We start from the raw sequence: 13,269 nt of genomic DNA, 5'->3' as shown, positions 1-13,269 counted from the left end.
CGCGCCGCGCCGAGCCGAGCGGCCCCGCGGGCCGGCCCCGCCGCGGGTCTCCTGAAGCGCCAGCGTCTCCCGGGGGATTTTTTTTCCGAGCACGCTGGGATCTATGAGCGGGAAGGTGATCAAGCCTAAAGAAGAGAAAGATGCTTCCAAGGGTGAGTGCCCCCAGCTGCTTCCCTCACCCCCAAACCCGTCCTCGGGGCACCCCCTCACAGTGGCCGAGCTGGGATGCTGGATGGCCACCGGGTAACCATGGAGACGGGAGGCTCGGGGAGGGGGGCGAGGAGTTGCGGGGGGCCCGAGTGGCTGGGTCGGGGGTGGGGGGCGCTTCCCTCAGCTCCTTGGTGCATCCCGCACCCTGCCCCCACCCTGCGCCCTGCTCTGGGGGAGTGTGGGGCAGCCACAGCCCCGGGTGCCCAAACCAGGCCTGTGCCCCTGAGGCATTGACAGGTGCCCGCCTCCCCCCTCCCGTATTAAGTCTATGCCACCCAACAGTAGGTGACCCGCAGCCGGCACGGCTCTCCCGCAGCGGCTGGGTTTGGAGTATTGCGTGAGCGCGTTTGGCCAAGGAGCTATTGTCTGTGTGCCTGCCGTAGCCTTTGTAACAAGCAGCATCACTCTCAATTTTCAGCGCGTCCGTGAACTGCGTTAGACACGGTAGCCTGGACCCACTCGCAGGGGCAGCGTGCCGCCCTTCCCAGATCTTCCACCCCGGGAAAGCAGCCATCCTACCGCAGCTTCTTATTGCCGCTCGAGACAAAGCCAGTCCGCGCGTTGTCTGGGGTTGTGGTCAAGCGCATCGTGGCACGTTTGGCCCAAGACTGGCCGTTTTGTCGAGTGGCTGCTGCCCTTTTAACGTTGCGCTTTTCTTTCGACTTTCTCTTTTTGGGGGGCTCGCTTTCTTGGTTTTGGAAGTTCGCGCTAGAACCGCTGCGTTTTGTCAACTTGCTTCTGTGTTTAAGGCTCTTCCTAAATCCAGCTCGTCCCTCTAGTTGCAGAGTCTTACCCGATATCGAGAAGTTATTTCTCCAGTTGTTTTCAGGGAAGTCCGTGGTCCAAATGTGTTCCTGAAAATATTTTTTTTCCTTTTTTTTTTTTAACTTTATTCTTGAAGTCTGGTAACGACCAGCTCCAGTGACGGGCCTTATTTACTTGAAATGTATCAAAATAATTCAATGAGCAATGCAGAATGCATTTTTAAGGTGTTACTGTATACAATAAGCCTGCATTATAATTTTGTACCATAAGACCCTGTCATGCTTGCTCCTTTGTGCAACACGTACAATTTTTTTTGTAATTCAAGCATTTAATGTTAGTTCAAGGGCTGCAGATCCTTTTCATGACATGTTGACTTGACATTTTAAATGGACTTTATCTAGGGTGTGCGGCAGACTTGCATTTCCAAAAGCAGGGGCAAATACATGGGGCTTCTGACCCATAATGAGTTAAACTCATCAGCCTCTGCCTACTATGTTGGGAATGTTTCATAAAGTATGCGTGCCAGGTGCCCTGAGGCAAACTACAAAGGCGTGACAGGGTTTTTTTTTCTTTCTTTCTTCCTTTTGGTACACGCACAGAAATCAGTATTCACCATTTTCCATACTGATTCACCCCACGTGACTAAATAGGCCGTGCACCGCATTAGACGCAACAGAGGGGGGTCAGGGGAAGCAAGCCGGGTATTCCCATAGCAGTGTGGGCGAGGGTGGTAGCGTGCCAACTATTTTTGAAGGATGGGCAGAGCCCCCGGGCGGTGGGAGGGAGATGATAGTCATCACTTGGGAGGTTTCTGGCCACAGGTTGCCCATTTGAATCTGATTTTTCTTTGAAGCTGTCAAAGTTTCTGGCGGTGATTGACAGGGATGACATTCCCGGCTAAATGTTTAAAACTGATGTAGCCACGCTTAAAATAGTCTGGCTCTCCTCTCTGCGTGCTGGACTGTTTGCAAACCAGGAGACGGCTGCTTCTCCGGCTTTCTCCCTTTCCCCGGACTTTGTCCCCGCGTATACTTTTACTGACAGATGTGTGTACGCGTCTGCGGTGGCTAACCGGTCCTGGGAAGGCTGACGCAATTATGCCTCGTGCAAGAATGGGAAAGAGCACTCTCCTGTTTGTGTAAACTGACACTTAGCTTGCCTTCGGAGATATTCCTCTGCCTCTCATTCTGGGGGATATGTGCTGTCATTTTTAAACACTAGATGTAAGGAAGGGAAAAAAAGCAGCGCTCAAGTTTATTTTGCTTCCACATTAAGTGGCATGATGGAGCTATTTTCATAGAGTTAATAGGATATGAATCTCTCTGAAACAGAAGCAGAAATCTTTTATACTCAGAATAACGGTTTGTTGTGGGGTTTTTTGTTTTCTTGCAGTCCTCTTGAGCAGACTTGTGGGTCAAGTTCATGGCCCATGAAGCAGTGCCCGATTAAAATAGTATTGTGATGAGTGAATGCTGGCTAGGGGAGAGTTAGGCGTGCATCAGGAGTATTCTGCACTCGCATTCAGCATTTTGGGTCGCTAGTATTTTGGCTACGCTGGTGTAACCCTGGTGGTTTTTAGTAAGGGAATACACCAAAGGGAGGGATTTGATCTCAGACTTAAAAATAACTCTCTTATTTGTATGCTTCCCAGAGGTGGAGGCAAGCATCGGCTTCGGCACTTCTCAGAGGCCCCATTTCCAACGACCAGTCTGAACCCCAGCAGCAACTGCTTGGTTTAAAGAAAGAATTGCAGCTTTTAAAAACAGCTATGCAGCACCAGAGGGTGTGGGGGGAGGAAATTATTCCAGTCTGAGTAAACCCTGTAAATTAACATAATGAAGGAAGGTTAGAAGCACCCTTAAATTGTGAAAAATGCTACAGCAGTTAGGCTCTAAACTTCTGCTGTCTGAATCTAGACTGTTAGACACCCCCGTAATACTGCACCCCCTTCATTGGTAGAGCGTGCGTGTGCAAATGTGAGTGCGTGCGCGTACTTCTGTATCACTGGGTAGGGCAGCAATCCAGTCTGCTGAAAGTGTGGTCGAATATTGCAGCTCACATCCCTGGCTATTAAAACTGCCTGGCCACGTATTAAAGCAGTGGCTTCATATCGGAGAGGAGAAGTGAACACCTCTGCAGGCTGTTTCACACACAGGGCTGGATCTTGCGTTTCTTTGTTTTGCAGGGCGTTTGGATGCTCTGAAAATGCTGGTTCAGCCTCTGGGGTCTTGCAGTATTAGTTTGGCCACTGGAAATGGCTTGCTTGCAGCTATGCTAATGAATGCCAGAAACGGTAAAGATGCGACTCCTAGAAAAACCCAGCCCTGAGCACAGGAACAGCCCAATTTTTCCTTTCTCGTGGTGTTTTTCATGCAGCAGAGGCGGTGCGTGCATGGCAAAGCAGGTGACTGTTAAGGTCCACGACGGTTCAGACCTGCTGCTCTGCTGTCTGCTCCCTGCCCTGTGCCCCCTGCCAGACCTGCTGCTCTGCTTTCTGCTCCCTGCCCTATCTACTTCCGTGCCACTTGTCCCCTCACCAATGTGTCGTGCACCACACAAGCACATGTAGTGCAGGTTGGCCACCCTTGGTTTAGGTCATTTGTCTTCTTTGAAGCTCTTTCGCTGGCAGTTTTGTTGGAAGGGAGTCTTTGAATTATTTTTCGACTTGCACAGCATCCCAGATGGGTGCCCAGGGAAAAGTTTTGTTGTGTATTGGGGTTTTTTTCCATTGTGGATAAAAAAAAAAAAATAATAATAATAATATTCAGCCTGAGTGTATAGGACTGCACGGCGTTATTGTCTGAAGCGAAGCCCATTGAATTCTGTGGGAAGCTGCAGTTAGCAGGATCAGGTCACAACTCCTAGAGCTTATGTTGCCTTGTGTGACAGTGATAGTCACTTGCTGCATTTGGCTTAAGGTTCTCATTTCTGTGCACTCGTCTCCTCTGAGGATACTGAAAAGGAAAAGCAAAAAAACCCCAGAACACAAGATTGTCAGGGTTTATTTACTGATTTCCCCACCCCCCTTTTTAAGTTATGTAGTTGCAACCTTCCTATATCCAAAGAGATGCTCTGCTTTTTTTTTTTGTGGGGAGGGGGTTGCCTGTAACCTGCTTTGATTGCAAGACAGTTCGGTAACTACAGAAGCTTGCAAAGCCTCCGTTAGCAGAATGGCAGGATACAGGCTCTGATGCCTTCCCAAGGAAGCCAAATGGAGCAAGGATTTTCTCACCTGATGGCTCCAGTCTGCAAACAGCATATTGAAACCATTGGCAGGAAGGGGAAGGATTCTGGAAAGGTGGGTTGGAGTCCAGATCGGCAGAAACCCCCTGGAAAGGCAAGGCACCCGGCAGACCCGGCAAGGTATTAAAGCAGCAGCCCCAGTTTTCTCATCCTTGGCTTATTCCTTTGCCACCGTACAGTCAATACCTGTTTATAGGAGCGTGGTGCAATGTTGCTTCTAAGTGGCTGTTGCTGTTAGAGAGCATCCTCCGAGTATACGGCACAGGAGAAAATCTTCCTTGGGAAATCTTACTGGTAAGAGGTTGTTGCTCCTCTCATCAGGTGTTGCTGCAAGCAAGTGTTGGCTGTGCTGCAGCACTTGCTCATGAGACAGTATCTTGCTTTGAGGGTATGAAGAAGAGCCCTGTAAAGGCAGCGTTAACTTGTCAGCGCTCTAGATATAAGACCATTGACTCAAAATGAGTTGGCAAGCCTGAAGTATTATGGGGGAGGGCAAGCAGTTTCTAAATATCGCTCTGCTTGCCTGCCAGATCAGGTGGAAGGAGTTTCTCTGCCTCTTTTATCAACAGTTTCAGCTTGCCAATTTTACATCCCAGAAAAAATGAAATGCTGGCAGCCTCCATCAGCCACAACAGCTTGACATATGAACTCGATCCTCCGTTCTGGTAGATACTTGCCAGCAATAGCTCGGGTAGCCAATTGCTACTATTGCCTTGCGCATCCGAAGTCCTCATTTTTGTATCGTAATCCTTTTAACGGCACAAAGGAAGGAGCAATTAAAAGTCAGGGGCTTGGTTTTGTTTCCTTCATGTCACGAGGAATCTGTGTGGCTCCTGTTTGAGACTTTCAGATACGCTTTGAATAGGCATCTGTGCACCGCCCACTGCAAAGGCATCGCTCAAGTCTGACGCAAGCTCTGCCCCCTCCCAATATTGACATTCCTGGGGACAACAGATATTCATTTCTTGGCTAAATTCCCAATCGGTTCAAAATTCCCATTGACATCAGTAGGAGCTGTGTCTGTCTGGCAGTGGGATCGGCTCTAATTAGTGGGTGGTTGTTAGCATGTTCGTGTTCAGAATATTTACGGTAACTTCCTCCTGTTCTGACTCGTTATCTGTAACGGCGTTTGGTCCTGAGAAAATACAATAACGCTCCTCCTAAAAAGATGCAATCGCACCGATAAACCCCAGGGTGGTCATGTGACACATCTCTATAGGATGCTAGCAATTAAAAACCAGAAACGACCTTCCTAATGAAGGTGCCTGAGCATTCCTGGTGTGGCATCAAAGTTTCTTTCTGTGTTATTTAGTCTTCAGTTGTAGCCCCTCCAATTCCAGACTTTGGGATTTACCGTCTTTTTGCTGCTCTCCGTGGCGATGGATTCTCGCAATGTGACCCCATTGTCATTCTGAAAGAGGTTTAGGATTAAATTTAACGTAATCTTGTGTGCTTCTTTTTCAGTTTGGAGAGCAACCTCCAAGAAAATAGCCCCCCAAAACCCTGCAGGGAGCTGCCAAAAGAGCGGCGTTTGGTCAACCTAAGCAGATCCATTAGAAAGGTCCCATACCTCGGGCATCCGTATGTTTTCTGTGTTGCCACTGCCGGCCTTTAGCAGACCCCTCATTACGTATATTCACGTAGGCTTTGCAGTGATTTTTCTACAGCGGCGTTGATGTTACCCCCTTGAGCATGAGACACTGTAGAGTAGTAGCAGCCCAGATGGGCATTTCATTCTCCTCGTCTTCCCCTGCTCTGCACTTTTGCTGCTACCGCCTATTCGAGAATCGGAGATGATTTTATAGTTCATGTGATCCATTTGGGTTTATCTCCTTTGGGAGTAAAAGTAGGGAAAATGGTATTGGTTAGCCTACCCCTGAAAGCCATATAACGTCTTAGATTCTTGTAAACTGTTTCATTTGTTAGCTTTATAAATCATGTATATGGTACTTTAAATTGCCCTGGCATTTTATAAATGCTGAGAGACGCAACTGTTCAAGGCTCTGATCTGGAAGACTTTTATAAGGGAGACCTGACGGTTTTCACCTACAGAGAGTAGCCTTGTGGACTTTAGTAAGGTTATTTTGAATGTGGCTATGGATCCGGGGCCTCGACTATTGATGTGGGCAAGCTCTGCACTATTGTGGTGGGCTAAAAAGCTGTGTGTTCGCCATTTGCCTTAGATTGGCATTGTGAAAGCTCATTTGGCAAGAGGCTTTCTTTAAAAACATGTACTGTAGTGTAAACTATTTAATTTTTTTTTTATTCCTCTTTGAGGTCACTTAGGCGAGAGATTTATGTTTTAGTATCTGATCTGGTGGCAGATGGACTATATGTCTTGTTTTGGGGAAGGGAGGGAAATGAGAGAGACCTCCTAAAGCAGGGAACAGTTCAGTCTTTTCAATGAAGAAAATCTAAAAAGAGTGATATTCTGTCAACCTAATTAGCTGAGTGTGAGATGAAGTCAGGGCTAGAGGAAGAGAGGGTCGTTATAGGTTAAATGTCTCCAGTGCTGCTTTAATAATTAGCATGTCACTGGGGAAAGAAAGCTGTGGGGACATACTTGGGGCTCAAATGTAGTTGAGGAAAGGGTCTTTTCCTCCTAGTATTTAGGGGTACTACTACCACAGTTCAGTCGGAGAGAGGGAGTGAATATTATCTTTGAGCTGGTGCTTCTTGCTGTTGCACTTATATTTAGTAGAGAAGCTAAACTTGGATACTCAGCAGTTACCCAACTGGAAGAACAGGTGAGGACGTTTTCTGATGCCATCAGCTGCCTTTCCTTGTCATTCTTGCCATGTAAACTGCCGAACGACTAACTTGTGGCTGATGTGGTAATAGCAGAATCGATATTGTGGAGACGGTTCAGATTGATAAAGTGGAGGAAGCAGTAACAAAGTGCTCTGAGAAGCCTAAAATTAGGGGAGGAAAGCGCTATCGACTTATCTGAGAAACCACTCGGTGCTTTTCCAAGGCTGTGCTGGCTGTGTCGGGTTAAGCTGCTGCAACACTGATCCTGGTACTAGCGCACTTAGGACCTTGTTGCACCTTGTACCGTGAGCCGCACAAATGTTGATCCGTGGTAGTGCTAGCTTGGGGTTTGGAGCAGTTGCACCTTTAGTCTAGAAACCTCTGTGCCTCCTCTGCACAGCTGGGGCTTGTCACTACAGACGTGGTGAGCAGGAGCAGGGCTAGGAGCCATAGCTACAAGTTGCCACTAGGGCTAGGGACAGATGTTGCACAGAAATTGGTTTAAGTGATTGGAAACTGGTTTAAACCTGTAACAGAACAGAAGGTCGGTGCATATAAACCAGTTTCAAAATGGCTGAAACTGGTTTAAGATAAACCTGGTTGAATATAGTATCAGGCTTCACTGATTTGGGTCAAACGGGTTTATGAAACTTCTGTCCCAGACCCCTTTCCTGGTTCAAGTTAAATCACAGTCCCCCAGGATCCCAGCATGCTCTCCAGCCCTGGGCTGTCTGCTCCAGCAGAGAAGGGTGTGGGGAAGGAGAGAGGCAGGGACAGCTCCCAGGCAAACCCCAGCTGGGGTCTGGGGCCAGGGAGGGGGGTTAAACCCCCCTGCCCCGAGTACAGACCTGCCCTGCCCTGCTAACTTACTAAAAGTTACTGCTGGCTGTGACTGCAGAGTACAAGTCCCAGGGGCACCTGGAAACAGGAAGAGGAAGTGATGAGCAGCCCTGCAGAATCCTGCTGCTGTGATGCTGGACTGCAAATCCCAGAGCCCTCAGGGGCAGCAAGAAGAGGAGGCACCAGAAAGCTGTGCCCTAGCATCACCCCGACTTCTGGCCTGAGCCACAGCAGGCATGTGGCTGCATTTCCTGAATCAAACTGCATGTGTCCAGTTGTTTCTCAGTTTAATCTTTGCAGTTTAGACTAACTTGCAAAGATTGAATCAATTCAGCCTTGGGCTTTTGGCCTGTCTGTACTTAGCCTAGAGGGCTGGTGAGCCAGGATGGGCTTTTATCCCTGCTCGACGGGCAGGAGTGTGAGGAATACTGGAGGACTTCAACTTGAGTGGCGAGTGGCCACACTGTAATGGAACAGGAGCTGGGTAGTGTGAAGCAGAGATAATCGTGCCCTGGTGTGGTATAACTTTAAGATACATAATGAGTGCTTGGAGCCACGTTTAAGGTATTAATGTGAGTATCACCCAGGGGTTAAAAGCTCCAGGAGCCACCTAAAATTACCATAGGTCCCAATGCTTGCATTTCTCCTGGAAGGGGTGCACTCTGGAGAACTTTTGTTCTGCTGAAAGGGATCAGCATGAGGCCTGTGCACTGCTCAGTGCCTGTTTTGATGATTTAAGTCATCCTTTGGCCTTGTGTTGGTGTGAACCTGACCTGTGGGTGCAGCGTGCAGAGTTGCCAACCTAGGAAATGCAGGGGAAGTTTTGAACGCTTCTGATGTTCTTCGCTCCTTGCATTTGAACAACACATGTTAACACATGTTAAAGAGCAGCACCAGTAATAAAAGTATGGACTGCATGAAAACCACCAGTTTTCAACAATGGTGTTCTCACCCAAGCCTGTGTGACTTCCTCCTGAAAGTGTGTCCTTCCCTGGGCGCAAAAGAGTCGCATTGTGATGGGTACTTAGGAACGGCAAAGACTCATGGCTTTCTCCAGGTTTGGGCTCGTGGAGCAGGACTGTTGTTTGAGTGATTAGATGACTTGGTAATCTCTGCAAACAGATTGAGACACGGTAGGGGAAGGAAAATATAAGAGAAATTCCACGTCTCCACTCAAAATGAGTCCCTCTTGAGTTAATAAGTTCTCTCTTGAGTTAAATTAAGCTCTCCTTTAACACTGTCATTTTGACATAGGGGCTGTTGTTGGGCACTTCCCAATTCAGAGAAGACTGTGCTGCCTTTTACTTAATTATACTGGAATAAATCAGGTATTTTGAGCCAAATCTATTAGGAGCGTGTGGCGTTTTGAAAAACAAGTTCCCTGCAACTTCTTGGACTTGTGTTTTTGTATTTAACGTTTGCTTGGTGCCCGCGTGTGTGTAGATGCTTATGGTTTTGACCGCTGAATCCTGAGCACTTTTTTGCTGTGGGGAGTGAATTTCTCTTAGATTTAAATAAATAATATTTCAGCAAATGAAAGCAAAAAACCCGTGGAATGTGCAAGCAAAGCAAAAAGAAATTAAATTTCAAAGGAAAGAATAACAAGGGGAAAAGCAGAGGGCAGTTTAATCGGGGGGGTTTCTGTAATGCTTTCTTTAGTTTCTACAATGCATTCTTCTCTCTATTCCCAGCTTTAGTTATGCTATAGCATGATAAAAATTTCCATTTTTTTTTTCATTTCTGCTTGGGAGAGACATTCAGGCACCAAAAAAAGATACAGTTTTCTGTTTAGAACAAGCCTATCAGTGGTTTCCAAAACTAAAAGTGTATGTTAGGGGGCTGTCTCTTTTGGCCTTACCCATCTGAGTAGTTCCAGTGACTTCTTTGGGAATACTTTTGTATGTAGAATAGGTCAGGCCTGTTCCCAGATCTTCCCATGCATTGCACATGTGATATAACATTACTTCCCAATACAAGTTGTTCATTTGGATTTTGTATCGACTAGGCAAGATTGCATGAGACACCCTAACAGAAAAGATAACCTCTTACATTGCAATTATCTAGGAAGTTCTGAACTCTTCTAATTCTTTCTTCCTCCTTCCTCTAAGATCTAGTAGGAAATCAACCCTCTGATTAAAGCCGATTTTAGTTCATCTTAAACTCTTAGGGTGAAGGTATGAGGGACTGGACACTTGAATTGTTATAGCTCTTCCCATTGCAGGAAGGATGATGAGGCCAAACAATGAAAGTAGTTGAAATTCTCACTAGTTTCAGTTTCAGTGGTAGTTGTAGATGCTTGGTACTCTTGACATATACTATACTTGAATTTGATAATTGATAATAGTGAACATATTATAGTATAGTCCTTGTTTTCCTCTAACTGCGGATGCGGAAGAAGTAATATTTCCCTGCAAATAGAAGAAAGGTCTTTGTAATCATCAAAGGCCTTTGAATTATACAGTCCATGCAGTTTTATTTGTAACATTATTCTTAACGTCCTTAATCTAGCTTGCTTCTGAGATTTGTGTATCAATAACAAAGCATGCAGATGCTGCCAAAAGCAGATACCAGGTTTCATACTCTTTCTCCTGGCTCAGAAGAGCATAAAGGCTCCCTTTTTTTTCATTTGCAGCTTGCCTATTTTTGTTTGCTTATATTATGTAGAGCAGGCAGGACTCTTCAGTGATACTGGGAATAATTCCACTGCGGTGAATGGATTCACATCCATGTAAAGGCAGAATAAATGAGAACGGATTGAGCACCATACCTCTGTCTCATCAACTAAGGAGCAGCTAGAGAAATTCAGTGCCAGCTCTTGCAGCGGGTGATAGGTTACCAGGCTGGGGCTCGAGCAGCTTCCTTACTCCCCGTCGACCTTTAGTATAGCCAGCGTCTGCAAAGGGAACTCTTGTCTGCTCCTCATCCCACGTGTTGGGGAAAAACCTGCAGAATTTCAAGGTCCATGTAACCGGCTTGCAAGTTCCTTCCTTCTTATTGTGTCCCTTCTGCCAACTCTCTACTCAATTACTTTTGAGTTATTGGCAGTAACAACCCTAGAGAGTTAAAGGATTATGCCAATAATATATTATTTAACGGCACAAGCCGAAGTATCCAAGCAGAAAAGGAAAGAGAAAGCTTTATGAGTTTAGGTGTGGTGCCTCTCATGTAGGCAGGAAGGAGAAAACAGCATTAAATAGAGAGCAGGAAAAAGGCTGAGAGTTTAGGTGTCCTCACTGAATGCAAGTCGATGTCCTTTTCCAGGCTGTTAAGGTGGGAGGAGAGTGGACACAGGCAGCAATGAAGTTGGAAGAGAGGATTAGGTAGGGCTGGCTGGAAAATGCCCTTTCTGTTTCATTGCTTTGGGGTTTTCATAATTTGTGTTCATTTTGACTAGGAATGAAACGGAATTGTCATTATTGTCCCATTTTCTTCAACAGAAATGGACAGGTTTTAGATCTCTCTATCTCCAGACTTGAGAAACCATCCCAGCAAAACTATCCCATGAAACGGACAAAAACGGCCTTTTTTTAAAGGATGAAAAATCTTTAATTGCAATCTTTTCGGTCCACTGTAGAACTGGGATCTAGAGCTTCACAGGATCAGAAGCACAGGGTTGTGGTGGAAATGATGATCTTCAAATGACTCTGTGGTTTGGAGAGACCGTGGTATAGGTAGGGAGGTGTTGTGTGGGTACGTACCTCTTGAACTCAAAGTACATCACCTGTGATGCTATAGTTTTAGGGTTTGAAAGGAGCAGTTTCCAGTTGCTTTGAGACTTGGAGACAGCTGAGAGGAGGAGAAGAGGAGGTGGAGGAAGGGATGAGTAATAGCAAGTCCATTGAGTTTGCATCCTGGAAGACTAGCTTTGAATGGGTTCTGGAGAGCAGAGAGGGGAGCCAAAAAGCTAATGGGATGGGGGAGGTGATGGAGGTGATTTAGCACCCTTTCTTTGAGTGAATAAATAGCTAGACTGGTATTCTCTGACTACAGAGTATGAATTTATGGGGACCATAAAAAAAGCCATGACAATAGTTGAGGCAAAAAGTGATGAAATACTAAGAATTTCAGTGGAAGCAGGGTCAAGCTAAAGATTGACACAGAGATGGACGTGGACCCAGTGCAAGAAGACAGGGCAAGGAGGAAGTCATTTGTGTTAAGTTAACGTGGCTCCATGGTTTTGGATAAGAGGACCAAAGATCCCTGACTGGATCAGGCACATCACTGGCCTGAATAGTTGTCACTGGAGTTAGAGCCACACAAGCCTTTGGTGACCATCGAGCACAGTAGAGGAAGAGTCTTTGTTTGTAGATGAGACTAACTCAAAGTAAGGTTTTTAAACTGTTGGTTGTCTGGGTGGGTGGACGCGTTTACTTTAAGCTGTGTGTTTATCGGTTTTCTTGTGCACCAAAGCATGCCCTAATTCCTTGCGCTTGCCGCACAACAGAAAGCAGGCGAAGAAATGGGATATGCTTATAATTAAAAAGTATTATTGAATGCAATTATAATACTCCGTGAAGAAATGTGGCTGTTTAGTTTTGAGTAGAACAAGTGAAAAACCTACCCGGCATTTATCCTTAACCTGTGGTAAAAATGACATGATGTCCAGCTTCTTGCGCAGGTCTCCTGCCTCCTCCACTCTTCCTTTTTGGTTCAAATGAAAACTTCATTCTTCATTTCCTTGCAGACAGGCCAGACTTGTAGTGATGCCAGTGCAGGATGATGGTTGGTATGTTTGATCCTGAGCTGATTGCGTGTTGCTGGTATGAGAGCAGATCTCTTCTACATGGCTGTCCACATGCTCTTCTGACTTTTACCCATTGGGCCCCATTGCAATGAATGGGACTTCATGGAAGTCCGAGGAATAACGACTTCCTGTGAAGTGCTTTCGAATCCCTCAGGGTGAAAGATGCTGTCCAAATGTAACATCATTTTTAAAGAACATCTGCTAGAGATGAAGCCGTGTAATTCACTTGGTCACATGGCGTTGGCAATAAAACTAATGGTATAATGCCACTTAAAAAGGTGTTGAGTTGCACAGTGGGGGAAAAAAGAGGATCCTGTTGTGTTCACGAGCATGCCAGAGAAGCTCTGGTCTTGGAAAATGACAGGCATATTGGGGTACAGCTGAATGGCCTGACTTAAAAGTATTAGAAGCTGGTCTCTCTACCTGGGCTAAAAGACACAAAAGTTTAAATTTCATTGATTTCATAGACATTTGGGCTGGACGGGATCTCTGAAGATCATCGAGTCCAGCCCCCTGCCCAAAGGGCAGGAAGTCAGCTGGGGTCATAGGATCCCAAAATTAACAATGAAAAACCTAATAGCGTATTTAAATAGATGTACACGTTTTTTCCCCATAACTTTCTGTATTCAGCTTCTCCTTGCTTAAAAGGAAAAGTGAGCTCTGATCAAGTTTTTATTTTGTGCTGAGCACGTAACACGCTGATTTTCCCCCCCCCC

General features: G+C 46.1%; 1 protein-coding gene across 3 annotated transcripts in view; it reads left to right on the top strand.

Moving 5' to 3' along the window:
* Window positions 1-13,269, top strand: part of FGF13 (fibroblast growth factor 13) — a 511,145-nt gene that overhangs the window by 121,262 nt on the left and 376,614 nt on the right. Inside the window, exon 1 of one of the 3 annotated variants that reach the window (XM_019521337.1) lies at window positions 14-152. The exons of 1 other annotated variant lie outside the window; for it this stretch is intronic. In XM_019521337.1, coding sequence (XP_019376882.1) covers window positions 104-152 — 49 coding nt within the window. In that variant the 5' untranslated portion in view covers window positions 14-103. Of the gene's footprint in view, window positions 1-13; window positions 153-13,269 lie in introns of those variants that run through there. One more of the 3 variants, XM_019521341.1, reaches the window with a different exon arrangement.

This window comes from Gavialis gangeticus, unplaced genomic scaffold, assembly GCF_001723915.1.
Source record: "Gavialis gangeticus isolate Ggan-Ray unplaced genomic scaffold, GavGan_comp1, whole genome shotgun sequence".
Lineage (NCBI taxonomy): Eukaryota > Metazoa > Chordata > Crocodylia > Gavialidae > Gavialis > Gavialis gangeticus.
Note: the sequence above shows the minus strand (reverse complement) of the source record. Positions and strands in the feature narration are given on the sequence as shown.